The sequence below is a fragment of the Camelus ferus genome, chromosome 31, assembly GCF_009834535.1.
Source record: "Camelus ferus isolate YT-003-E chromosome 31, BCGSAC_Cfer_1.0, whole genome shotgun sequence".
In the NCBI taxonomy this organism is placed as follows: Eukaryota; Metazoa; Chordata; class Mammalia; order Artiodactyla; family Camelidae; genus Camelus; species Camelus ferus.
Window position 1 is genome coordinate 18262316 of NC_045726.1, and position 27577 is coordinate 18289892.

Consider the following 27577-nt stretch of genomic DNA (forward strand, 5'->3'; position numbering starts at 1 on the left):
CGCGGCCTGGACAGGGGCCCCTTTCTCTCCTGTGCTCCGCCCCCCACTCCGGCGTGCGTCGTGTCCCTGACGACGCCCCTCTCAGAGCCCTCTCTCTTTTCTGTCCTCTGTCTCGCAGCCTCATCTCCTCTGCCCTTCCCCCCTCCGGGGTCCTCTTCCCTGTCCTGTCTGGGCCCCGACTCACCTTCCTCTCCCCGAAGCCCCTGGCCGGCCTCGGGCGTGGGTCCCGACAGCCGCCCGCGGGTCACCTTGCTGCCGCCCTTCCTCAGCGACCAGGCCCAGCACGTGCACGCCCTGGGGACCTTCCACCTCTTCTGCCAGGCCACAGGTGAGCAGGGCACTTGTGCGGGGCGGGGGGTGGGGGCGGCAGGGCCCAACCAGCGTTTTCCACGAAGGGCTGAACCCGCTGAGGCTTCAGGGAACGTAGTTTCATTGCAATTACTCAGCTCGCCCCTCGTGAAGACGGGCGCGGCCGTGTGCCCATCAAACTGTATCCGCCAGCACCAGCTGCCGGGCCGCGGCTGGCCTGGGGGGCACTTCTGTGTCGGCCGACCGTTTGGGTTTGATGTGTGTGGGTCTTTGTGCATCTGGAGATTTCAAAAATTAACTCCAGAGCCAGCCAAGTGGGAATTGTTTGAATGACTTGTTTCAGGATGTTTAAACACAGAAAAGACCGAGAGTCTAGCCTGCCCCCTCGGGCGCGGGGGGTTTGCTCTGTGTTGGATATGCTGGGATGGGACGGCGGCCAAACCCGCGTTCTGAATGTGTCCCAGGCTTTGGGCAGCGCGGGCGGCCCTGGTCCCCCGGCTGCCGGCTTCTCGCTCGTCTGTGGCTGCAGAGAGAAAGCACACAGCCCGTCCCAGGCCTGGGGCTCGTCCTCTGCTCAGAGCGGGGAGAGGAGTCAAGGAGGAGGGAGGACAGATAGGTTTCTTCCCTTCTTGGAGCTTTGGGGCAAGCTGGGAGGAGCCGCGAGTGTCACGCTGCTGCCGGTCCCCCTGTGGAGTCGGCTCATGGGCCTCTGTCCACCGTGGCTCTGCATGTTGGCCGCTGGTGGCTCTGCATGGGCTCCAGGTGATGGGCAGGTGCTGTGAGTGGGATGTTGTGCAGACAGACGTGTGAGGGGCGGCTGTGTGGCCCCGGGTCACCTGGGCCGCCTGACTCCCTCAGGGCGGGCACTGAGGTATGTACTCCACCCTCCAGGCCTGTCCTGCGGCTGCAGCGTCCTCCACTGCCACACCTGGGGACCTCCTTGGCACTGGGAAAGCGGGGAGGCTCGGTGCTGGGTTCACCAGGTCCTCGGGGACCCTGCTGACGGGCTCGCAGGGACCAGCCCTCGATGGGGCGGTTCCACGCCTGCCCTCGGGAAACATGCTCTTCCCGCCTGCTGTCAAGGGACAGGGGACGAGAGCACGTCCCTTCTGTCCGAGGCCCCATGCAGGCCCTGCCCCAGGCCCGTCCTGCCGCAGGCCCCTGGGTTGGCTGTCCCCAGGGACACGTCCGGATCTAGGCAGGTGCTGCCCTCCACAGCCCACCAGCCAGTGCTGGTCACCGTGCATCGTGGTGTTGGGGGGCGGTGTTTACAAAGGCGGCGTCTCTGGCCGTCCCCTCCCCCGAGCCCCGGAAGGCACCAGAACTGAAGGTCAAGTTTTAGGTCAGGCTGCAGCTCTGCAGGAGGGGTGGTTCCTGCCTCTGCCTGCAGGCACCTCCCTGTCTGGCTTGCTCCCTGTCTACCCTACGTGGCCTCGGCCTGTGTGTCTCTGTAGAGCTGGGTTCATGGGACCGGTCACAGAGGCTCAAGCTCTGGCTGCGCTGAAGCCGGGCCAGCGTCTCACAGCGGGCCTGGCCTCAGAGCGCAGGGACCCCGAGGGGCTTCTCCGTCTCCAGATCTTCCTGGTGGAGCGTGTGCACGCCTCTGTGTCTGCATGCACCCCCGTTAACGTGGGTACATGTGCGCTTTGCGTGCTGACATAACTGCACGCGTGTGTGTACCTGTGTGCGCCGGTATGTCTGTGTTTTGTGTGGACGTGTGTGTGTGTGTGTGTGTGTGTGTTTGTTTTTGGTCCAGAGCACCCTGGGCACCGCGCCTTGGGGCCACGCTTCCGCTCACAGGCTCCGAGGCTTGCGCGCGGGGAGGACGGACTCCGGGCCCCGGAGTGGCCCTCCTGACTGCTGGCTGTCTTCCATTTGCGAGCGATGTACATGCACAGTGGAGAGTCAGGAAAACACTGACAAGCAGAGCGAAGGGGTCCTGAGCAGACCTCGGAGGTGCTGAGTGCAGGTCCAGGCACAACAGAGAGGCACACGGACTGCTCCGGTTTCCCGGTGCACGTGGAAGTTAGGTGGTGCTATGCTGCAGTCTGTGACGTGTGCAACAGCGTCACATCTAAAACAATAGTGTACGTACCTGAGGAAATACCGCTAAAGGGGCGAAGGTACAGCTCAGTGGTAGAGTGCGTGCTTAGCGTGCAGGAGGTCATGGGTTCGATCCCCAGTCCCTCCAGTTAAATTTTAAAAAATAATAAAAATAAACCCAATTACCCCCCAAAACAAACAAAAACAACAAAAAATAAACACACAAAACCCCGAATGTTTGCGGGGAGGGTATAGCTCAGTGGTAGAGCTCGTGTTTAGCACGCACAAGGTCCTGGGTTCAATCCCCAGTACCTCCACTAAAAAAAAAAAAAATTAAAAATAAACAAATAAACCCAATCCCCCCCCCCAAAAAAAACCCAAAACACCACTAAAACATGCCAGTCGTCGGCTGAGCTTTTAGCAGGCTGAAGTGCTAACAGCAAAGGTCTCCAATCACAGTCACCGCAATAATGAAAAAGTCTGAAATACTATAAGAATCATCAAAATGTGACAGAGGCAGGAAGTGAAGAGACGCTGTTGGGAAAACGGCGCCGGCAGACCGGCCCGGCGCTGCGTGGCCGCAAACCTTCCACCTGCAGAAAGTGCAGCACCTGCGGCGTGCAAAGTGCAGGGGAAGGGGGCGCAGCGCGCCTGGCAGGTAATGGCCAATGAAGGACGGCGCGGCCGTGCACGCGGACGTGCCAGCCATGTCATGTGTCTGCACACGCACTGACGTAGCGCAGAAAGAGACGTATGTGACTCCTTAACCAAAGTGCGGTCTCCAAGGGCCCTCCCTCCCTGTGTCGCGGTGAGACCTGCGTCACCTTTAAAGCTGAGGGCGGATCCCCTACACGTAGGTGGTATTGGATGCTTAGGTTCTGGATGGCCGCTCATGTCTTAACCAAGACGTTAGAAAGCAGAGCTCTGTGAGCGGCTGGCGTCAGAGGGCAGACCTGGGCCTCCTGCAGTGACCGCTGCTGCCAGCGTGCGCGTCAGGACCCCTGGAAGGCCAGGGCTGAGCCACGGCGGAGAGCCGACTTGTGAGTTTTCCAGGAGGAGTTGGGACACCCCTCCGCGTCAGGGCGGGGCCGACCAGGTCACCTCCATGCACTGCCCACTGGTCTGGAAGCGCCTTTGGCCACACAAGGGCCTAGGGATGAGGACTTGGATATTTGAGTGACTCTTCAGCTGACCACGGGGCCCCAGCACCTGAGGGAGGGCCTGAGAGGTGACGGGGAGGAGAGCCGATGGCACTGGGGCGGCAGACCTGGGAGACCCCTTGCCCTCCGGGCCGGCCAGGCCCTCTTGATTCCCATATGGTTGTGGGGTCCCGGCCGCGCAGGGGAGTGCCTGGTCCCGGGGATCCGCAATGAGCATCCTTGGTGCGTGCAGCCTTGGGTGCTCAGAGAACAGCCCCCCAGGGGTGCACTGGAGTAGCTGGCAGGACCCTGGGCATGGGGGGGGGTGCTGGCCCTGGGGCAGCTGGCTCTGGGGTCAGAGTTGACCACATGCAGGAGGGTGCCTGGAGGAAGGCTCGCCTGCCTGGAGCTGCACAGACGGCAGTGGGGGCACCAGTCAGGATGTGGGCTGAGGGCTGGGTGCACCCCATCGGTCCCCTCCAGCTGCGGGCTGTCAGGCCCTCTGCCCCTAGGATGGATCGGCCTCCCTTGGGGAGAAGCCATTGTTCAGAGGGGTTCTGGTTTTATCACACCCCACCCCGGCGGGTCTCCTCAGACCGTGTGGGGCCGGGGGTGGGGCAGGATGGAGTCCCGAGGTGGGGGCTGGGCCCCGAGACCCCAGCCGCCCCGCCCTGCAGAGGCCAGCCCGAGGCGGCTGCGAGGGATGGGCCCAGGCCCCTGCTACCCGGGGTCCCCAGTGTCCAGGGTGGTGGCCCTGCTGACCGGTTTTAACTTTCACTTTCCCTCTCTCTCTAACCTCTGCATTCAGAATGAGTTGGATAGTTTTAGAAAAGAAATGGAACGTAAGTACTTTCACATTTCTAACGTTTTACTGCGGTTAAATACACATTTACAGCACATTTAACAGTGCCTGACACGGTCCTCGTGATGGCGGTGCAGACCCCAGGAACCGGGCGTCTGAGGAGCTTTGCTCCCGAGGGGTCCTGGCCCATGTGGTTCGGGGTGACGAGCCCTCCCCAGCTCAGGCCATCCGGGTCTCGTCCCGGCGAGGGTCAGGAGAACTTTCCAGACGCTCCTGCGACTGCGGCCCCCAGCCTAGGGGGTGGGTCTCGGTGCTCGTCACCCCTGGACAGGGCCGGGGGACGAGGGGGGCGCCGGGGCCTTTCCAGAACTGACCTCAGTGGCTGCTCAGAGACAGGTCTCACGTCCGTGACCAATCACGCCTCACGTCCGTGACCAATCACGCCTCACGAGTGTCAGCTTTCAAAGTCAGACGCCACCGAGATGCCCATCAGCCAGGGAGTGACTGAACAGCACGCGGTGTCACCAGGTGCATGCAGTTCACGGGAGGAGATACCTCTGCCCGACTGACAGGCACCCAGGCGGGGGGGGGGCACCACATCATTTAGGGGACCCCTTGTGGGACGCTCCCCAACTTCCCACTAGCAAACGGCTTCAGTGGCTCCTGTGGGTCCCGCTCGTGGCCTCAGGACCCATTCCTGGGATTGTCCTGCTTCAAGGGTCTGACTCTCCTTTGGGAGGAAGGTTCTCTGCCGGTCCTGAACATGGTCTGTCACTGACAAAGGGACCAGGCAAAGGTGAACGGTGCCAGACTGGCTGCGCAGGGACCTGACCGGCTGGGAATCCATCAGAAGTCATCTAAACGAGAAGCCTCTCCCCCTGTAAAAAGCCCAGCACGTGACAGAGCCCCTCTGCCCACCACCCGGCCCCTCGCCCAGCTCCCCACCGGCACGTGCCCCCCGACACGCGCACACCCGGACGCCAGCGGCTCTCCGTGCTGTTTAATCCTTCACGTCTACCGTTCTCTCTTCCTGCTCAGTGAACTCCAGCCACAGACAGATCGAGTCCACCGACCATCCCGCACGAAACCCCGTCGTGTGTCAGTCCCTGGCTGGCGGGCGGCTGGGGTGGGATCTACTTCTGAAAGCTGATTCTCAGGCACATGGCCATCAGGCGCGGCTGCTCTGGTTGAGGTCGGCCTTCCCCCCGCATGGGGCAGTCCACTCGGAACGGCGGGCGTTTGTCAGGGAGCTGGGTCCCTGGGCAAGGCGGCCAGAGGGCCCCCCAGTCCACACTGTTGTGGGTGCCCACCCCGCACAGGTGTGGGGGGAGCAGGGGCGTGGGCTGTCAGGGCCTGGCCCCAGCACCACCCTGTCGGCGACTGGGAGCAGCGGGCACAGAGGGGCTGCACGCCCCCCTCCGCGCACACAGTGGGGAGGGCCTGCATCCCCTCCTGCCTGGCTCTGACCCCAGGGCGTCCGGGGCTGGCCGGGCTGCTGCTCCGGTCTAGGGCCCAGCCCCGCCTTTGCTCGGTCCTAGCTCAGCTCACCGGGGGTCTGCACACGCCCCAGGGAGGAGCCTAGTGGTGTCAGCTGGGTCCTGTCTTCAGCCCTTCTGAGTGGAAGCCAGTATGTAAGCAGGTCAAGGTGGAGGTGACCCACCTGGTTCGCTCCTAAGGACGGAGTTGGGCCCGTCTCAGCACAGTCCGGGGACCCGGCGTGGAGCCTGACACCCCAGGCTCACCTGGCCACCCTCTAGGGTTGGGGAAGGGGCCCCACCAAGGAGGTGCTCGCTGAGGCAGCTTCTGGCCTTGGGACCAGAGCCCAGTCCTGCTCCGGGCTCTCCGTGCACTGGGCTCCACGGCCCCCACCCCCGGCCACTGAGATGAACATGGGGCCCGGGCAGGGCTCCGGCACAGGACCCCGCTGTGCTTGGGGAGGGGCTTCTGCCAGGCCCTTCCCTCGGGTCTGTTCTCCTCCAAGTCCTTATGTGGAAAAAACAGGCCATCAGCCCTTCCTGGCACCCGGCGCCCGTCCCCTGGCCCAGCCTGGGGCTCCTGGTGGCAGTCCTGCTCCCCGGCCACAGTGACCCGGCCAGCGGGGCAGGCTTGCCCTGGCCTCTTGGTGCCCCAGGGAGAGCGAGTGGCCCTGTGCAGACAGAGCTCTAGGCTCAAAGCGGTGGCAGCAGGGCCAGGTGTGCAGCTAAGTTCCTGGCCCAGACCCTCTGCCCCAGAGCCCGGCCACCAGGCACTCCACGGGGCGCACAGCCTGGGGAGGAAGGAATAAGGGTGCACCCAGGAGCCCAGCACGTCCGGGGGACATGGCCATGCAAGTGTGCTTTGAAAAAGGCGCCCAAGTGAGGTCAAGGAGCAGGGAGCCGTGGGGCACAGGGCACTGAGGTGTCCGCACCCTTTTCTCCCAGGGCCACTGGGGACCACAGAGGGGAACCCCTCCCAGGCCCCCTCCAGGGGAAGGACAGAGACTTACCGGAAAGCCACCCACCCAGTCACTTCGGGCCCTGCTGGGACGAGGCACCTAATCTTGGTGGCTCCACCCCCCGCCCCTGTGCCAGGGTGGCTCCCCTGGGGCCTAGGTGGGGGTCCCGGGGCTGAAGGTGGTCTGTGTGCCCCCAGGTCCCGCGGACGTCCACTTCCTCTGGGAGAAGAATGGGCGCGCGCTGGAGGCGTGCGTCCCCACGCAGACCCACACGCTGCCCGACGGCCGGGCCCTCGTGCTCAGCTGGCTGCGAGACGCCATCCGGGAGGGCGCCGAGTACCGCTGCTCTGCGCTGTCCACGGCGGGGAGCCAGACCTCCCGGGTGCACATCGCCGTGACGGGACACGGTGAGTCCCCCGCCTCCTCAGTGCCCCCCCCCCGTCTCTCTGGCAGCGGCCCCACACGCTGACATTTCAGTAGGGATGACCTGCTGGTGTTCGCTGAGACGAATGAGTTAGCTTCCCGCTGCCTGCCTCCCCGGTGCACACGCACGTGTGAACGCACACGCATGCACGCACAACGGCTGCTAATCCCCCAACCGCCCAGGAGGAGTCTGTTACGTCACGGGGATGGCTGAGGCCCGGAACCCATCCCTCCACATGCCTGCTTCCCACGTAGGGAACCCCCGTGCCGCCTCGCTTGCTCAGTTACCAGGAATTCCACACCGGGCTCTGCGGCTAAGTGCCCGACCCCTGCAGGCACCCTGGTGTCCCCATTGTCACCCCCGCAAAACGCTCTGCCTCCTTGGACTGGCCCTTCCTGCTGGGGCTGGAGAGTCCGCTCCTCTGACGCTGGATCTCGTGACCTAGTTCCCGGTGTCCCTTCCTTTTTTGATTTCCTCCTCCGCTGTTTTGTGGGGTGTCTGCGGCCACACTCAGACATAGCGTCTGGGGGAGTCAGTGTCCCGAGAGCCTACGTCTTTCCTCCATCTTCAGCCGCGTAGACAGTTCTGGCCTGAAGATACTCCCAGCGCGTGCGGCTGGCTCCGTCCTCCGGCCCCGGAGGCTGCCTGTGACCCCGCGTGATCACTGTCCCTCTGAGCCCCGCGCGGGCGCGGACCTCTCGGGCGGGGCCCGCCGCATTTCACAGCCCCCGGCCTGCAACTCTCGGACGTGTGCCGCACGCATGTCATTCGCTGCTCTTTCTGGAACTACCTGCCTGGGTGCTGGGCTCCCGGGCTGGCCCTCCGTCCGTCTCCTCTCCCGGCCCACCCACCCTTTAGCTGCCCTCCCTCCGCTGCGCCCCCTGTAGTGAGTCCCCACCCCAGCCTCACATTTTCACTACGCAGGGGTTTTCGTTCTGTTCTGTCAGGACCCCGTCCTCCTCTTGTCCTGCATGTGGCCATCCGCTCTGCTCTGAGGTCACTGAGGACTTCCCCGTTTTCTTTTCCCTCCCAGTTGCCCCTTTTTGGTGGTTTTGCCTTAGTCTCGCTCAGAAGTCTCGGGAGTGACTGCCCGGGTACATTTAAGAGACGGGCACAGGGCACCCTCTCGGGAGGCCCCTCCCAGCCCAGGTGTTGCCTTGGGCAGCATCTGATCACCTGGGAGCCCGTCCCGGGGACACCTCGTGATTCCCGGACGCGCTAGCAGAGAAGCTGCCGTGTGCAGGGCCTCTGGCGGCAGCCCACGCCCGGGGCAGCAGGCGCGCCAGGCTGAGGCAGGCTCCCGAGTGCCCCCGAGAGGGGCCACCCCTCTGCCTCCCGCTGCCGGGCAGGGCTCTGCCTCCCGGGTCTGCTGCTTCTGCTGCGACAGTTTCCACTGGTCCCCCCGCTTCTCAGCTTCCAGCTTCCACTGCTTCCTCCCCTATCCTCTGTCCATTTTCAAGAGTTTATACACCAAGTACACATTTTAAAAGCTCCCTTGTCCTTTTAAGTGGGGGTTTCAGAGAAAAGGAAATTTCAAGTACTTCCTCCCACCCAGAACCCCCATTTCCTTCTTTTCTATAAAGTGCCCTTGCCTGTTGCTGTCAGGATAAAATGAATACCCGTGTGAGACTTAGAAATTGTGACGTCTTACCCAGAAGCCAAGTGAACGATGCTGTCAGCAAACAGCGAAGTAGTAACAGCCAGAGAAGCAACGAGGCAGTTTGAGCCCAACTGTCATCTAACTTGGTGAACCCCATGCACTGACGATGAAGGTTAAGGGACTCGCCCAAGGTCACGCAGCCCACCAGCGCGCAAGCACAGGGCTTGACTCGATGGCAGGCAAGGGTCCACCCAAGGCACCGTGCGGACAGGAGACACAGAAGCCAGGAGAGGGGCTAAAAGACGCAAGCAGTTAAGGCGCCTCAGTATTTTCCGTCCTCCCCCCGCCCCCATGTTTGCGAAGGCACAGGCGGTGTTGGAGGACGTGTTAAGACGATAAAATGGGCCTCCGGGGACCCAGACTGCCCCAGCCCTGTGCGTCCTGAGTCAGGAGCCCCTGCAGGGCCCCGTGGAGCTCAGGCCACCAAGGGCCCTCCTACAGAGCCCCGCCAGCTCCCTGCTGTCACCCTGGGGGGCGGCGCCGGCTGAGGGCTGGCTGTGTGGGTACCATGAGCGCTGGGCCCGCTCAGTTCTGCCCCGGGTGTGAGTCCTGCTTCCCGCCTGAAGGGCTCAGGTTCTTGGAACCCATTTCTGAGACCAGCGATGTGAGCCGCGGTCCCAAGCGACGCTGCCGCGCATTTCTGTGTTTACAAAGAGAGCACGTGGCCGTCAGGCTGGTGCCACCCGGACAGCCCTGCAGTCGCTCCTCCTCAAACCTCAGGACCAGACTCACACGGCCGCTGCGCGGAGCGAGCAGCACGTGATGTAACAGGACGCCAGCCCTGGTTACCGAGCTGCTTTCCGGGCCTCAGCTCCCAGCCCCTGCCCACCCTGAACCCCAGGGTGTCTGCATTGCCCCTCGAGGCGTGGGAAGTGAGTCCCCTCCAGGCTGGATGGAAATGCCCCTGAGATACGGAGGACAGGGCCAGCGGGGCCCTGGGGAGCGGCCGCCTGGGGTGCTGGTGGCCCAAGGAAGGCTGGGTGGAGGAGGCTCTCTGTTGAAGCCCCCGCAGCCAGGAAGGTGAGGCCCAAGGGGTAAACACCTTCCCTGAGCCCACTCGGCTGCCAAGGCCCAGCTCAGCCCAGCAGAGGTGCAGCACGGTGGGCACCCGAGGGCCACCAAGGCCAGTGGAGCTGAGACCTGAGCCCTGCTCTGTCTTGCAGAGGCGACCCACCAAGAGAGGTGGACCAGAGAGCTCGCCGCCTGGAGGGCCGTGGTCGGGGAGCACGACCGCATGGTGCAGAGCTGGAGGAAGGCGTGGGTACGTGGCCAGGCCCGGGGGGGTGCCGGGGTCTGGCGGGACGGCCGCCCCTCTCTGGGCCCGTCCTGCTGGTGCCTCCCCAGGCCCACTGAGCACTTCTGCTTTCTGAAACCCGCACCCCTCCCATCCAGGGCCAATCCCGGGAGGGGAATCAGGAATTCCCGAGTCAGGCAGAACCAGCTGGTTCTGGCAAGATGCCCCCACGGCCACCCTAACCCCAGACAGAGCTCAGACCCTAGGCCCCGCGGGGAGCACACAGGACAGGGACTCGGGCCCGCCTGATGCTCCAGGACCTAAAAGACCACGTTGTTCTTTCAGGAAAGCTGCGGCCAGGACGCCTTCTGAGCACCAGGAGGCAGTGCCCACCCCAAGCCCAAGCCCAAGCCCAAGCCCACACTGCCGCCACCTGCCACACACTGCTGTCGGGCTGCGCAGAGAACTTGGAGCCCCGAGTGGACCTGCGACAGTTGCCGGAATGTCTCCTTCTTATTTAGGTGCTTAGAGGGAACAGGAGGGCCTGTCTGGCAGACGCAGGAAACCAAGGCGACTAACAAGCTACAAACAGAAACTGCTTCAGACAGTAGCGTGTGTGATGGCTCCTGTCTCCTCCTCAGGTCACCCCATGTGATCACACAAGCGGGCTGCCCCCGGGAGCAGCTGGCAGTGGTGGCCCCTCCTGACGGCTGCTTCTCGCCGCCTTCACTTAGCCACGTGACTCCAAGACACGCCGCCCAGCGACAGAGGAGGTGAGGCTCCAAATGACAGGAATTTCCCTTAAACCCTGAGGACGAAGGTGCAAACCCGGAAGCTGACACGGACGTGGGGAGACCGTTGAGTTCCGGCCTGCTCGCTAGAGGTCCGAGCGTGCACCTGTCCCCGCAGCTGCAGCCTGCGCACCAGGCTCGCCCGCAGGGAAGAGCCAGCGGGCCAGCTGTGCACGTGTCCCCGGCCGCGGCCCCTCCTCTCACAGCGGGGCGAGCCCATGACGCTGAGCTGCGGGGCCTCCGGTCCACACTGCAGCCGGGACCGTGTGTGTGTGTGCGTGCCCGCGCGTGTGCACGTGTGAGCACGAGCGCCCAGGCCTAACGCTGCTCCGCCCAGCGGCTTGCAGACGTCTGCTTGTGGAATGACAGCTTTTACCGGAATGCAGTCTACTGTAAAACCAAAACTTCCGTTAAAGCGCTGCTTCTCCTGTGACCCCGGTCTCCTCAGCCTCATGACGCAGCCTCTTTCCAGACCCCCTTGTTCTGAAGCTAGGCCCCTTCCTACGGAGTAGCACACACTTCCGGCCAGTCACCTCCAGGATCCGATGTGAGCAAGGCTCTGAGGACGGCTGGCTGTGGGGTTCAGGTCGCCCTGGCGGCCCATCCCGCCTTACCCCTCTCCCCTCCTGCCCAGGCGCCGCCCATCTTGCCAACAGATGCCGATCTGGCCCACAGAGCATCACAGCCAGGGACATAGTTTTTGGTAAACCTCCCTCAGCTCTCGCCGTGACTCCTGTGCGCATGTGGCTCCAGCCACCACTGCTGCTGAGCGAGCTGCACTGAGCTGGGCCCTTTCCTGCTGCTGTCAGCCCCCCTTCTCCACGCCCCACAGCACTGAAACACTAGGTCACAGTCACGTCGACGGGCCGTGCGCGGGTGGGTAATGTGGTTACGAGGTTGACTTCTGATTCTCTGAATTGTTGGAAAAAAATAAAGAGTTCTACGTCTGCTGCGTGAGGCGTGTTTGTACCCGGGAGGCCCCGTGGGCCCCGCGGCGCCGTCAGCACAGCGCGGGTCGCCGTGACTCCTGCAGTGGTGGCCCCTGCCAGGAAAGTGGCAGCATGACCAGGGCAACCGGGCGGTCAGTCACACCAGCAGCAGACTCCCTGGGGAGCCGAAGGCCATGTTAAAACCCCACCCCTGCGCTCAGCTCGCCTGCACACACCCCTCGGCCCGAGGCCTCGGGCGCTCCGGCAGCCCTGCGTCTCCAGCAGAGACGTTTATAATTCTAGGTTGCTGGGTGCAGCTGACAGCTGTTTAGTTTTCTCCCTACAAGTTCATTTTGGAACCTTTATTCTCAAGTAATCTCTGACTGTCTAACCTACTACAGTCGACTTGCTACGCTGACACAGGGTGGGCAGGGAAGACCGCGCTGGTTCCTCCTGGGGGAGAAACCCGAGGACGGGACGCAGGGCTCGGTCAACCAGGTGTCACGTCACCCGTTTAAACCCGAGGACGGGACGCAGGGCTCGGTCAACCAGGTGTCACGTCACCCGTTTAAACAGCTCAGAAAGTATAGGGAAGAGCAGGCGCACACTAGGAACAACGGGGGTCCCGGATGAGAGGACAGATCACTGCTGCACAGACGGCCCCCGCCTCACTCCCGGCCCCGGCCACGCAGCGGGCCGTTTCCGACTCGCTGTCCCACGTTTATCTGCTCGTCACAGGCCACTCACTCTCAGGGGTGCACTTGGCGTGACCACATCCAACTCAGCGTTTTCAAGGCCCACGCAATGCCCTGCTGGCTTGGTAAGCACAGAGCAGAGTGTCTGTCCCCGCCATCTCCCACGTGACAGGCACGCGGGCGGCTGGACGAGGCGGGTCAGCAACGGGGCCGCCAAGGGCCTGACACTCAGCAGTCACTGCTGTGAGACCCAGGAGGCGTGGGTCTGGGCGCAGCGAGCTTCTCCCTGCTCGGCCCCCTTCCGTTCAGAGACGATGCCCCGAAGTCCCAGATCAGGACGAGGGGACCGCTGACTAGCCCGAGACAGGCAGAGGCCCCAGCGAAGTTAAATAATCACTCTTTATTCAAAATAAATAAGCTTCTTCCAGGAAAACACAGGAGTGACTGCTGTCCTCCTGGCCTCTAGGACAGAGACCACATCCAGAATGTGTTCATTTACAAAAGAAAGACTCAAGATTATCAAAACTGAAATTCAGCGACTTCAATACACAGTGTTCCTTTGAAAAATTAAGAATAAACAGAGTAATTCATGTCAAAAGGTCACAGGTCAGAGAACCGATTTTCCTTCTGAGGCTCATTGTAGCAAACCCTTCAAGTATCCCCCAAATTTTCTGGCTGAAAAGCCACATCCTGAGAAAGGCACCCCACCCTGCCTCCTGCCCCGACACCGGCCCCCTGCAGGGCCCGTCCGGCGGCGTCCCCGGGGCTGTGCTGGGTCACCGGCACTCAGAGCCTCCTAGCCACATCCCCTCGGCCCACCGCTGCTTCCCACAGACACCCTGGCCCAGCTGCCCTGCAACGCCAACGCGTCTCCGGAGCAGCAGGTGCTCTGAGCGCCGCCCTCCCTGGCCCCCTCCAGCCTCACTGTACTCAGGAACCAAAGCTGTGCCCCAAGGCTTTTGGAAAAGGTCTCTGCCAGCCTACGGAGAGCCCACCCGTGGGGCCCGGGGATGCCGGCAGACACTGCTGGGTGACTCCCAATTAAACAGTCATAAAAACACGCGTGGTCAACCAAGATCTGAGAAGAAAAAGGCCCCAAAGTCTTTCAAACCCCTCCTTACTCCCAATGTACACACACAGGACAGAACTCTTCTTACAAATTCAAGTTCATCATCTGAGAGGTCGAAGCCTCCAGCGACGTCTCCAGTTCCAGGGCACGTTGGCTGTACGCCTCCAGGTGCCTTCTCCAGATTTCAACTGGGAACAGGAAAGCACACAGCTCAGGGACAGGCAGGGACAGGCCGGGAGGCCTCCTGGGAGGCAGGCAGCACACGGCCCGCCCAGCAGACAGGTCCCGGCCAGGACCCCGCTCTGAGCCCCCCGCTGCGACCCCTGTGAGCAGCATCGGTCCCCATGGCGCACAGCGGCCTTGACCACGGCTCACAGAGGCCTTGACAACGGCCCACGGGGGACACAGCTGTCCTCAAGGCCACCCCCTTCGGGTGCTGACTGACCCGAGGTCTGTTTGAGACACCCACTGACCAGCCCTCACAAGTCTGAACCCAGCCTAATGGGGCCTGAGAGGCATGAAGACCTAGAGGGCGCTCAGCCGCCCCCCACCCCGCACTCACTGTAGCGCGGCTCCTCCTTCCCAGCGGGGTCCGGGGGCCCGTCCTCCGTGGAGCAGCCGGGCCCCTGCACAGGCGGGCTGGCCGGGGCCTGGGGCCCGGGGGCCGCCGCCAGCTCCCGGTGCACATTCTCCAGCATGGCCTTGTACGCCTGCCGGGCCGCCATCGTCAGCTCAACCATCTTGTGGAACTGGTCCTTGGGCAGAAACGAGAGCACAGGTCATGTCCCCCAACCACAGAGGACACGGCCCCCTGCAAACTGGCGACGGCGCCCTCCACAGGGATGCCTCCAGCCTGCCGTGAGCCCAGAGCTCTCGGAATCCCAAGCCTGTGCTGTTGAGGAAACAAGGCCGCCAAGGCGGCCGCCTCCAGCCCGGGGCCCTCGGGCTGCTCCCCCGGAGGACAGGCAAGCCCCACCTCTCCCGACTCCCTCCCACGAGCACTGGCAGACAGGCCGCGCCCCCTCCCCGCCTCACCTGGGCCCCATCGTAGCTGAAGATCCCCACCACGCTGACGGGGACCGCCTTGTTCAGGCTGCGCCCCAGCGCTTTGCGGTTGAGAGCAAACACGAACGGGATGTTCTGCTCGCAGGCATGGTCGATGATGGTGTGCAGCGTGTCGTCCAGCCCACCTGGTCGAGGGAACAGACACAGCAGGAGTGCGTCACACGAGCGTGCTGGCCGCACCAGTCGCTAAGGGCTCTTCCCATCAGACAGCGACACTCCCAGCGACCTCCTTCCTCTGCCAGAGTCCCGGGCCAGGCTTCGCTGGGAAACTCCAGGGCAAGTACACTACTGCTCTGAGCCACGGGGAAGAAATCAACTCTCCAAAAAAGACACTTCTCGTGGAATCAAACGTGTCCATGTCGAGTCAACAGCGAGCGCTGTTTGTGGCGGGAAATGAACACTTAGGCGCCAGGCCGCGGTCTATCTACCTCGCGTGGATTAGCTCCTGAATCCTCGGGAAACCCTGCACCCTGCTGAAAGATGAAAATCTGCAGTCCGAGAGGTCACTGGGCACCTGCCCAGAGTCTCCAGCCTCCACCCGACCTCCCAGCGAGGCCCTGGCTGGGGGCTGGGGGCTGGCGGCAGTGGGGCTGGGGAGGAGGGTGGAGCTGGGGAGCAGGGACACCACGAGCAGGAAGAGGGGTGAAGGGGCTCTGTGTGAGGGTGACGGCCTCCAGAGTCAGAAACCCAGCAGCACTGCAGGGACAGAACCAACAAGGAATCACATCTGGGCGTCTGCGCACAAGTAACACGCACGCAGGCATCATCCGGCCGAACAGAAAACAGAAAAGATGGCTCCACTTCCAACAGCAGCCGGAGAGTCCCAACAGGTGGCAACAACCATACGAAGAAACTGAGGGATTTACGAAGCAACTTCAACATGCTGGTGATTAGACTGTCCACACACAAGGCACCTGCGACTCCAGGATGGAACGATCCAGGATGATCACATGCCAATTCTCCATTAAAACTACAAGAACGTGATAAGGGGACGCAGGGTGGCAGAAGGGAGGGCCCGGAAATGACCCAAATGCGCGGAAGCAGGGCGGGTCAGCAGGGGCATCTCGAAGCCCCAGAGGCAGCGGAGCAGCAACAGCAGGGCAGCCCCCGCGAGGCCCCACCCGAAACACATTCTCCCTGAGCAAACAAAAATGAAAACACGGAAAACCCAGGAAAGAGCAATGGAAAAATAAATCTTGGATAATCACGGAGAAGGTCGAGGAATAACATAAAACCTGGACGCAGTGAAAACAAGACTAAACACACGAGCACACCCACCTCAAACCTCTGCATGGCCAAAACCAAGTGTAAAGAAAAACGAGCAAATGACAACCCAGAAAAATACTCAACTCTCACCCAAAGCACTCTTATTATAAAAAACAGTACATGCACACAAAACAGACGGACCTCCCAAAGCAGAGAATCAACAATTTAGAGAAAACACCAAGTCCGTACACAAGTGGACCGTGCTCCAAGTCTCCCCACAAGAAAGCGGGCGGGGGCCCGGGAGGTGGCACGTGCGTTAGCCTTACAGGTGCAGGTGCCCTGTTCCTCTGGGAATGCGCCCACAGAGACATTCACAAGGGCAAGAAGCCACGGCGTGCAAGGGCGTCCTTGTTTACGGCTGCAGAAATCCGAAGGCAGCTAAGTGTCCATCAGCAAGAGACTGTGCGGCTGGAGGAAAGGGAGGGTCCCGAGACACACTGTGATGCTAAAAAGAGCAAGGTACAACTGGGGCCCAGGATGCCAGATCTCACACATACTCTCACACACACACACGTGCGCACGTACAGAATATCAAGGACACATCAAAATATGACAAAGGGGGTTGCATCCGGGAGGTGGGAACAATCTGGGGGACTCACTCGCCAAGGCACAGTACTAGGCACTGAACCCCGCCCCCGGCATGGCCAGCTGCTTGAGCCTAACACCTGGAAGCAGGTCCCATCGTGGCTCTGCCCCAGGTCCTCGGCAAGCTGACCCCCGCGCGCACACTACCCACAACACCCGCATGAGAAGGAAGACTTCCCAGCATGTCCTGTCGCCTGGTACCTGGTCACGTGTGACTGCCCAATTTTCTTTGAAAAGAGCAACTTCTCAAATGCACATCCGCCTGCTCAGTGGGAACCGGGAACTCACTCCAGCTGGCTTGACTGGGGATCCATGCGTAGGCCCCACCTCCCTTAAACCTGCCCCCCCCCCCCCGCCCAGGGCCACCTGAAGAGTGTGAAAGGTGCTGAGGGAGCCCCTCAGGGGCACAGACGTTAAAGAAGAGCCCCAGTTCCGGGCAGGCTGGGCACCGGGGGGACGGGGACGGAGCTGAGGCTGGGAGCTGGGGAGACAGAGGTGAGGCTGGGAGCCGGGGGGACGGGGATGGAGGTGAGGCTGGGCGCCGGGGGGACGGGGACAGAGGTGACAGGGGACAGCTCATCACAGGACCCTGACCGAGCCTCTTAAGACACTGGCCTCGTGGCCTCTCACGCCTGGTGTCCACCCCAAGCCCGGACATGATCGCAGACGTGACTTTAGCAGGTGCAGGGAAGAACTGTCACAGGGCCAACTGGGCAGCTGCTACCCTTAGGAAGGTCAGCTTATGCGGCTGAACCCTGGCTGGCACCTGAACTTGGGTTTTGGGAGCGCCGCCCCCCACCCCTGATGAGAATGGCTACTGTGTCCAAAACACGTAAGCAAACAGAGGGTTATGCTTTTCTTCTGTGCGTCTGGGATCTCGGCACATGCCAGGCAGCGGGTGCCCACATGGCCAGCCCCAGTAAAAACGCAGGGTGCGCGAGTCTCTGAGGAGCTACCCTGGTGGATGACATGACACTTCACACTTGCGTCGCACCTCATTTGGGGAGGACTCAGCGTGTCCTGTTTGACGCGCCTGGGAGAAGACACTGGAAGCGTCCGATGCTTTCCTGACCCCCAGCCCACGTCTCCAGTGAGAGCTGAGAGCACTTCTAAGTGCCGACTTCTCAACCTAAAACACGCAAGTGCTCAGAGAAACAACTTCCACTTAAAAGTTTAAGTTCAGAATTATTAGGCAAAACGCTGCTCAGAGCAAATACAGCATTTTAACAGAATCCCAGGCTGTAACACTACATTTTATCTCTAAAGTGACCGCAACCCACTGGCTATCAAGGAACATTCGTAAGACACATAATCAAGTTCCTTGTGCCCCAAAACAAAACAACGTAGGGACGAATGAGCACACAACGTACTGTGAACGCCTAGCACGCCCTCGGGACGCCGTCAGCACGCTCCCAGCATCAGAGGAGATGAGTGGGGCTCACAGGGAAGACAGGGCGGACCGTCAGATGAATACATCCATCCCCTTTTTTTGGTGTGTCTTTCAAGGATGAAAATCCCCAGAAGAATGCGAGAGAAGAGCAAAAACATTTCTGGAAGCTGAGATGCACACAGCTGACTAAGCCAGGGGGAAAACACCCAGGACCAGCCGTCTACACCCTAGAATTCACCACCCAGAGCTCGCCAACTAGCTGGCAGCGCCAGCTTCACAAGTCCGGAGGGAGCTCAGAGATTCAGGGTGCAGCTCAGATGAGGTGGCAGCAAGCTGGTGCCCAGGCCCACTTCACCCAGGCGGACACCCCAGCACTGAGCAGCAGGCCTGAGCGACACTGGACCCCACGCTCCCAGCAGGAGGTACGAGGTTCTCCTCCAGGGCATGTGGAGGCAGAGAGCTGGCCCTTGGGGTGCTTTCCAACAGGGCAGAGGCCCCGCCACCCTCCTACAGCAGAGGGTGGCGCCTGGGGTCCCTGAGCAGCAGCACCACCACCCGAGAACTTGCCAGGAACGCAGAGCTGGGGGCCGCTGTATCCGCGTCCTCTCCAGCCTCCTGGGTGACTCTGATGCTCACTGCGGTTTGAGAGCCCCTGCCCCACAGAGCAGCTCCACGCCTGTAAATGCCAGCCACGCCCCCGGGTATCCCTCAGTTGCAGTGGCTCTTAACAGACAGACAGACAGACAGACAGGTGGACCCGGACGTGTGCAGAGACGTCCACCATGAGACCAGACAGCAAGCCCCCTGGAGACCACCTGGTCTTCCCTGGAAAGGGAGGCCGTTCGCGGAGAAGGACGCTTCACGTCGCCGCGGTTCTCAGGGAGGTAACCCCCCCCAACCCGAGGCAACAGCGGCTGCGACACACACAGAACCTGCAGAGAACGACACACACAGCTCCCAGAGATGAAAACCTCCACACAAAGCTTCAAAGACAGGGCTAGAAAGTCTCTACTGAAACCAAGACCAAAAGAAAAGAGGTGGAAGGAAGAGGAGGGAGTCACAGGAGGCCAGCAGGCCCGGCACCCCACGCACGGGTCCGGGAGGCGCTCCCAGCGGCACGTCGGGGGGAGGACACGGAGCACAACCTGCAGAGCGTCCCAGCACCCTGGGCACAGGGGAGAACGGTGGAAAAGCCACAGATCAGGAAGGCTGGACGCCAAGCCCCACCTCCCAGATGCGCTGCCCGCACCCCTTCTCCCAGCCCGAGGCCTGGGAACCAACACACGGCACACCCTGACGGGAGGCGGGGAGGCCGGCCAGGCTGCAGGAGGCCCGATGCACCCCCGGCCTCACGGGAGGCCCAGGCAGCTGGCCGAGAGCCCGAGGGACGGGCCACGTCACGCCCAGCGCCTGCCACAGGACTGCGGGGGGGACGCTGCCAGGCACAGCCAGACGGGCAGGTCCCCGAGGCTCCGTCCCGAGGGCGGGGCCTGGACCTGCCCTGAGCCAGGACGAGGACAAGCCCGCGGGGCCGGCAGTGAGTCTGGAAGCAGCAACCGGAAACGCTGAGCACTAGGACCTGGACTGGCTCCCTGGGGGTGGGGCTCCAGCTGAGCTGACCCCTGGGGGTGGGGCTCCAGCCGAGCCGAACTTTACACCCCCGGGGAGGACTGGCTGGGGGGGGGGGGGCTCTGAACGTTCGGACGACGACGGAGGACCGCTGTCTGAGCGACGGCGTTCTGCTCCCAACTACCAGCCTCTCTACCACGTGGCCCAAGAAGGACGGAGAACAGACCAGCGAGGGTCGACGGAGAGACCTCATCACAGGCATCCGTCCGGTGATCACCTCGCCCGGCGTACCACACCCCACAGAAGAGAGCCAGTACCCCAGCTGCAGTGGGAGGGCAAGCGCTTGGACCAGTAAAGAGTGGCCGGATGACTTACAGACCGAGCAAGTAAACTTCAAATGCACAAGGGAGGAGGGTGTAGCTCAGGGACAGAGCGCTTGCCCAGCAGGCGCGAGGTCCTGGGTTCCATCCCCGGCGCCTCCATGAAAAAACAAACACAGCTAACGACCTCCCCCAACCAAAACCAGTCATAAAAAATAAGCGAAACAGACGGAAGCCCACGGCTGCCATCACAAGCCTGTGCGGTGTGAGCGAGCGCCCCTCCCCAGCCCCAGAGCACGCCGGGAAGGCACCCCGCACGACCCGTGACGGACATGCAGCCTTTCCTGCCGCCAGAGGCTCGCAGGGGCCAACCCGATCCACACCGTGGGGACCGCAGGGGCCCGGCCACCTCACAGAGCACGGCCCTTAGGGACCATACGAACTTTGGGAACAAATTACTCCACGACAAGAACACAAAACAAACTGTGCCGCCGCGGCGCGGGCACGGGGCCGACCGGAGCCCGGCGGGGACGCGCGGCGCCCTTACCTTTCGACTGGATCTTCTCACAGTTGGGCGAGATGATGACGCACTTCAGCTTTCTGAGCTTCAGGTGCTTGAGGACTTCGCGCAGCCCCAGCACGAGGCGGCGCCTGGCCTTGGCCTTGACCGGGTCTTTCTGGTGCGTCCGGTCTTGGAAACGCACCAGCTCTTTCAGCAGACCCGTGACACACGCGTCTACCTCCTTGCTGAGCACCTGGCTGCAGTAGCTGGAAGCAGCACCAGACACGGTCAGCGCTCTGCCGGCCGTGGCTCAGCGCGCGGCTGCCGCCACAGCTCAGATGAGGGCCCCCCCACCCCCAACAACCGCGCTTTGACCAACACCGCTAGTCAGAAAGGTGGAACTCCTCGCTAATGTGACTTTCAGGAAGGTAAGGATGGAGGCATCCTCCCGCGCCCCCGACTGCAAGGACAGAGACCTCCGCCCTGCTCTCCAGCACAGCCCCACTGCGCCCCGACCACGGCTGCTCCCCGTGAAAACAAACGCCTGGGGGAGTCTACGGTGCAGGAAAGTGGGAGGGAAGGAGGCAGAGCTCCCTAAAAAACAATGCAGAGAAATTAAACCACAAGAAGGAAACCAGATGTCAGGAGCTGTCACCTCACGACCCGTCTCCCCAAGCGCACCTCTGGCATCATGTCACTAGGACAGAGATGTCGCAGAACGTCAGGGAGCCCTCTGCGTGTTATGACTAGGCCCTGGGCCCTGGGGCCCAGCCTCGCAGCTTTGCTGCGCTGAGCACGCCAGGCGGAGAGCTGAACCCTCAATGTGAGTGTCCCCGGCCCCGCGCGGGCACGGCCCCGGCTCACTCACTCCCGGAACCGCCGGCTGTGGATCCTGGGGCGGGCCTCCGCCTCCCTCTGGAGCTCAGCTCCCGGGTGCTCTTTGGACTTGCTCTCCTCCACAGGAGCACAGGACACCGACTCTTCCGACCCCCCTGGAGTTTCAGAGAAAGAAGTCATGGCCTGGCACCTGCAGGGCCCTGTGCACAAACCGAGGGGGCCTGGAGACAGGAATGCTCGACAGCGCCTCGGCGGGTGGTGTCACCAGAGCGGCCAGCCTCGGCTTCCGAGCATCCTGGAGGCAGAGGAATGACAGGAATAGCCTGGGAAAAACAGAAGAACCGAGCAACTCTCTGCACTGCCTGAAGGTGCCTCCCCGCCCTTAATTTAGTTTTTCACTTACTTTTATTGTGACAAATGTTCACAAAATTTGCCATCTTACCCATTTTTAAATGTGTGGTTCAGTGGCCAAACTTATTTTTTAATTTTGAAACTGAACTTGAAGTTTATATCCATCAGTTTTAAACGCAGGTTTTTAGTTCTGAATTTTTTTGCACTTAAATGCTTGAGACTGTTCCTTTATCAAATAACCTTAAAAAAGAGCTGAATGTCAGCATCTGAACTGGGAGAGCCACAACATGTGTGTTTAAACACATCAGGCAGGATTCAGCAACAGCTCACAGCACCTCAAGGGTCACTTCTAGAGACTTCCGAAGCACACGTGCACCAGGAGGAGGAGCCCACCCATCAGGAGAGACAGCAGACGTCCTGGGAGCCATGCGGCAGGAGCCTCTAGGGCTGGAGGGCCATGGACCCAGGCCTGGGCTCTGCCCGTGGAAATGCCAGCCGGAGGGGTGCTCACGTCCTCTGCACACATCCCACGCCACCACAGCCACCCAGCTTCTAACAGCCCCAAAGTGGAAACTCCCAGAACACCCCGGGCCACCGGGCATGTCCCTACGCCTGGATGCTCTGCAGCAGTGACAACTGGGAATGATCTCTGCAGGCCACAGACATGCTGCCGGCCGGAGGGGCACACGCTGCAAGATCCCACGGGGACGAAGGCCCAAGGCTCATGGGTGGGGCTGCAGACGGCGAGGCCTCGGGCCGGGACCACGGCAGGGACCGCGAGGTTGCTATGCTTCTGGACCGGGTGCTGTGGCCACCCCAGCTATGTGCTCATGATCCGTGTGCTGTTCCGAAAGTACACGCTTATTTACCCCATGTTTTTGTAGGATACCACGCCTCTCGCACTTGTGGGAAAGCAGCTTTGCAGTGAACGGTGTCCGTTCCCAAGGCCACTTCAAATCGCGAGGACCACCCAAGGCCACGGAGCTCACGCCTGGGGCCTCACCCACACCCACCCCCGGGGACGTCCTCTCACTGTCGGCTGGGATCTGAAAACTTCCACGTCCCCGAGCCCAGTGCCCACCCGCTTTCACTGTGCAGGGAGCAGGACGGGGCAGCGCCCTGCACAGCCGGCGGTGTCACGGCTGTGCCTGCTGAAGGGCTGTTTCAGAAGCCAGCAGCAGAACGCGTACCTGAGGGGTCAGGCTGCTCGGGCGCCTGCTCGTCGCCGCCGCTCTCCCCGCCTTGCGCGTCCTCGCCGGCAGGGGCGGGGCTCGCGGCATTCTCCTGGAGACGCTGCTGCCTCCTCTCCTGCCGTTCTTTCAAAATAATCTTTAAAATTAAACACACGATTAAAACACCCAATGCCTGCATCAAAAAATAAAGATCTTCTGCAAAATAAGCCGCCTCAGTTCAGCCTGTGAGCAGCGCGCCCGCCGAGGCCCTGACTCCCCGGCCCCCCATGTCCCCCCCTACCCCCGCCCCGGCCCAACCCCCCCAGCCCCGGCCCAGGAGCCGCCGGCCACCAGCCCCGGGCGCGCGACGCGGGCTCTGCTGCCGCTGCGCGCCTCACGGCCGCCAGGCCCACAGAGAAAGCCGCTCTTCCACATGAGACGGACCGCGCCCCCCAGGCTGCTTCGAGAATTAAACCAAAGAACACGCGCCAAGGGGGGCCAGTGTTTATGAAACCTGAACGTCAGACCGACTGGGAGGCTGAGGAAATGCGAGTGAAAACACACTCCCCACACTTCTGGTCTTCCGTCCACGTCACTCCGAAGTATTAAGACAGTAAATTAAAAAGTAGGACCCCCTCCCCCGCCCCCGCCCGCAGCTGGGGCACCCGCTCCCCACGCCGCTCCCCACGCCCCGGCGCCGCGCGCGCGCACCCGGACGGAGCGCGTGCAGATTACAGGGCGCGAGTCAGGAGGCGGCGCAGGGACGCAGGAGGGGCGGCAGGGTTCGCGCGCCCAGCTCCCAACGAAGCAGCGCACCTTCTTCAGCGAGGTTGGCCTCTTGGCCTTGGGCACCTCCCTCTGCTTCCCCTTCTTCACCAGGGGCGCGCTGGAGTCCAGGGGGTTGTGCGGAGTCTTCACCTGGCCGGGGCGCTGGCCCTTCTTCCCGGACGCGGACTCCCTGGAGAGGACGGGCACCGCCCCGACTGCAACACAGGGGGGAGCCGGGCTCAGGCCGCCGCCGGCCGCCTGGCTCCGGCGGGCGGGCTCGCTCCGCGCCGGCCTCGCGGGCCCCCGAAGCCGCCTCACCCCTCCTCACCAAGCCGCCCTCAGAGGTGGTTCTAGCTGGCAGTGGTTCTCAGTGGAATGTACTCTCTTTCGGCAGAGATCCAACACAGTTCTCAATCAATTTGGGAAGAGCCATCTTCCTGTCCCTATACTCAGACCTCGGATGTTTCTCAGTGAAGTCTGATGACGTGCGGGTCTCACTTGTGGACTAAGGATTTTTCCAGGTAGCTTGTACTTAACATGCCTCTTCTTTTATTCGTCTTTTAAAATTGAAGTCTAGTCAGTTTATAATCAATTTCTGGTGCACAGCACAATGCTTCAGTCGTACATGAATATACATACATTCGTTTTCATTTTCTTTTTGACCATAAGCTACAAGATATCAAATATAGTCCCCTGTGCTACACAGTATAAACTTGTTTATCAATTTTACATATGCCAGTATCTGCAAATCTGAACCCCAATTTATCCCTTCCCAACCCCCTTCCCCCCGGTAGCCGTAAGTTTCTTTACTATGTCTGAGTCTGTCTGTTTTGGACATACGTTTGTCCTTTTTTTTTTAGATTCCACAAATGAGTGATATGTGGCATTTTTCTTTCTCTTTCTGGCTTACTTCACTTAGAATGACAATCTCCAGGGCCATCCATATTGCTGCAAATGGCATTATTTTATTATTGTTTATGGCTGAGTAGTATTCCATTCAATAAGTACACCACAGCTTCGTTATCCATTTTTCTGTCGATGGACATTTAGGCTGTTTCCGTGTCTTGGCTGTTGTGAACAGTGCTGCTATGAACATGGGGTGTAAAAGATGCCTCTTTTAAGTAAGTCTCTCCACCATATTCAGTTGACGCCGCCTTTGCAGAAGTCAGCTGTTGGTTTCCCTATGCATATCGTCTGCCTTCTAAGAGTCTAGTAATATTTCAAACTGATTCTCTTGTGTTTTCTAGACATAAACACAGGTTCCTAAGTTCCCGCACACACAAGCCCTGCACAGGGTCAGAACATGACCGAGATCACTACTCAGTGCTTCCGCATCCTGCTGTTCCGCTCTTCCCACTTGTTCCTGGTCCAAAAATAGTTCATTGGTGCAGACTTTCCCCCTGCTTTTTAATTAGGGAAGTTTCCAAACACACACCAAACAAAAGAGAATGTATACCAACAAACCCACATAATTCACTGTCCAGCTGCAACAATTATCAGTATTTTTCCAAACATACTTTACCCACCCTCCTTAATTTTGGAATGTTTTTAAAGTGCCGTGTAGACACGGGTAAACTCCTGGAAAGGCAAGCCATAAATAAATAAATAAATAAATAAATAAAAACAAGCAAAAAAAAGAAAAAGTGAGCAGAGACATCAGCACCCACGCTGTGGGGAAGACAGCCACCAGATTCAGACAAGAGCAGTCTCTTAAAAACAAACAAACAAACAAAAAACAGTAAACCAAACCCATCAACGTCACTACCCTTAGAAGAAAAAATCAAATTCAGAGCTGCTACAATACATTAACTAAAATATTTAATGAAAAGTCTTAAGACTTTCAAAGAAACAACAAAGTGTGACCCATCCTATACTGTGGCACATACACAAAAGAATTATTTATCAATAAAAAAATGAATTATAAAGCCACAGAAAGACACTGATTAATCTTAAATGCATCTTGCTATGTGAAAAAGCAACCATTCCGAAAAGCTCGATACTTTACCACTGAATTACATAATATTACAGAAAAGGCAAATATTAAAGATGCCCAACAGATCAGTGGTTGCCAGGAGTTGTGTTAGGAGCACTGCAAAGATTAAGCACAGTAAATTTTAATGCAGTGAAATTATTCTGTAAAATACTGTAATGGTGAATTTAATACATCTGCCAAAATGCTTAGAATGCACAGAACTTTACAGCGAAAATTAAATTTTAACATGTACAATTCAAAAAATATTTACATGTAGGGCATTTCCAGATGCGAGGAAGACTGTGACAAACAAACTAAATGTACTGTAATGTAAGAAATGACTCTGTCAGCTTCTGCTCACCTGAAAATATCATTGCTTTTACTTTCTGTCTTGAACATGGTTTTGATCAGTCTGGAATTTTGGATCGATTGAAATTTCTCAACATCATCTTCTGGTCTTCAAGTTAATACTGAGGACCGTATTATCAGTCTAACTACGTCTACTTGGTACATGGCCTCCCCGTATTATTAAATGTTAAAATACGCTTTTGTTTCTGAATTGTTGAGCTATTATATATCGCTAACATGAAAGATAATTTCCATAACTTAAAAAAAAAGGGTGACCCATCCTAAGAAAACAGGAACTGTCCTGAGCGTCTGCAGCTTTGGCACACAGCAGAGCAAAACTTCAAGGGAACTGTGAGAACAGGTGTAAACACAGTATTTCAATAAATATAAATTATAAAGAAGAGGCCCAGCAGCAGATCTGAGATGGAGTAAGTATCAGCAAACCTGAAGATAAATCAACAGAAACTATTCAACTGAAAGAAAAGATTTTTAAAAACTGCAAACAAACGAACGGAGCCTCGGGAGACCTGTAGAGCAACAACAAACACACCAGCATACACTACAATGGGAGTGCCAGGCCAGGAGAGGAGAGGAGAGACAAGAAAAAATACTGTGAAAAAACAATTTCTAAATTTCCCAAATTTGATGAAAATTTTAATCTGTAGAGCCAAAATAGTATCAATATTATCCAACAAAGGTGTTGTTAAGAAACCCACACCTGGACACATTATAGTCAAAGTGCTGAAGGTCAAACCCAAAAGAAACTATGGAAGCAGCAAGGTAAAAAACCACCCATCACAGAAAGTGGAACAAGAACAAGTATCATTTAATGCCTCTCATGCGACAAAAGGGCAGCGGAATGACATTCAAAGTCCTGGGGAAAAAACTGTCAACCAAGAATTTCTATATCCAGCAAAACTGAGCTTCAAAAACAAAGAATGTAAAATAAAGATGTTCTTAGATAAACAAAGACAGAGAATTCATTGCTTAGCAGAGTTTCTGGACGTTAAAGGAGGCCCATGAGTAGAAACACAGAAGAAAGTGACACCAGATGGTAACTGAATCCAGATGGTAATGGAATCCAGACAAATAAATAATGAACATAAAAACTTACAAGCGTAAAACTGGTAAATACAGATTTTTCCCCCTCATTTCTTCTGTTAACTTCTTTGAAAGATACAGCTGCATAAAGCAGTAATTACAACAGTGTATTGTTTGATTTGTAACATACATATGTGTAACATACATGACAACCACAGCCCAAAGAGAGAAAACAGAGTTATACTGGAATAAAGTTTCTTCAGAATATAAAATATAAAGTATGAAAGGTGCATACTGTAATTCCCAGAGCAACCACTTCACTTATTTATAAGCAACCACTTATTTCCTAATTTTTAAGAAAATTAATTTTTTTAAAGGAAAAAAAAATCAAGAATGGAATCAAAATGGTACTCTAAGTATACTTATTAAACGCAACAGAAAACACTTGAGGATAAACAGACGAACACATAAAACATGAAAGTATCAGAAAAGACCAACAGCAGTAAATCCAACCACAGTAACAGCTATATCAAATGTGAGTGGACAGAACACCCCATTCAACAGACAGAGCCTGTCAGCCTGGATAAAAGAGAAACATGCTATGCTGTCTACAAGAAACGCATCTCAGATTAAACACACTGTCTGCTAAGTGGCGGGTCCACTCTTCCTCATGCTGATGGTAAAAGCATTCACTTCCTCATTAACCTCATCAGCCAGTTGGCAAGGCCCGATTCAAGCTCCAGAACAGAAACAAGCCTCCAAAGTCCTTTGAGTTATGTTCTGGCGAGAAAGCTCTGCACGAGGGTATTTGGTCCTGGCACATCTAAAAGTAAAGAGGAACCTTAAATTCCTCTCAGCTCAT

At 58.8% G+C, this 27577-nt stretch overlaps 2 protein-coding genes across 11 annotated transcripts in view; one reads left to right on the top strand and one right to left on the bottom strand.

Annotated features, from left to right (window-relative positions):
- The window catches only part of SEMA4D (semaphorin 4D), a 109508-nt gene extending 97720 nt beyond the window's left edge, over positions 1 to 11788 (top strand). Inside the window, exons 18-23 of one of the 5 annotated variants that reach the window (XM_032470782.1) lie at positions 119 to 328; positions 5332 to 5485; positions 6925 to 7134; positions 9975 to 10072; positions 10391 to 10566; positions 10687 to 11788. In XM_032470782.1, coding sequence (XP_032326673.1) covers positions 119 to 328; positions 5332 to 5485; positions 6925 to 7134; positions 9975 to 10072; positions 10391 to 10566 — 848 coding nt within the window. In that variant the 3' untranslated portion in view covers positions 10687 to 11788. Of the gene's footprint in view, positions 1 to 118; positions 329 to 5331; positions 5486 to 6924; positions 7135 to 8734; positions 9684 to 9974; positions 10073 to 10390 lie in introns of those variants that run through there. The other 4 variants (XR_004316315.1, XM_032470781.1, XR_004316316.1 and 1 more) reach the window with 4 other exon arrangements.
- A 1052-nt stretch (positions 11789 to 12840) lies between these two features.
- SECISBP2 (SECIS binding protein 2) overlaps positions 12841 to 27577 on the bottom strand; it is a 39377-nt gene continuing 24640 nt past the window's right edge. For all 6 annotated transcript variants that reach the window (XM_032470787.1, XM_032470786.1, XM_032470789.1 and 3 more), the window contains 7 exons: positions 23403 to 23569; positions 22605 to 22743; positions 21095 to 21218; positions 20272 to 20492; positions 14565 to 14719; positions 14092 to 14284; positions 12841 to 13717 (listed from right to left, as the gene is read on the bottom strand). In XM_032470787.1, the coding sequence (XP_032326678.1) occupies positions 13614 to 13717; positions 14092 to 14284; positions 14565 to 14719; positions 20272 to 20492; positions 21095 to 21218; positions 22605 to 22743; positions 23403 to 23569 (1103 nt within the window). In that variant the 3' untranslated portion in view covers positions 12841 to 13613. The remainder of the gene's footprint in view (positions 13718 to 14091; positions 14285 to 14564; positions 14720 to 20271; positions 20493 to 21094; positions 21219 to 22604; positions 22744 to 23402; positions 23570 to 27577) is intronic.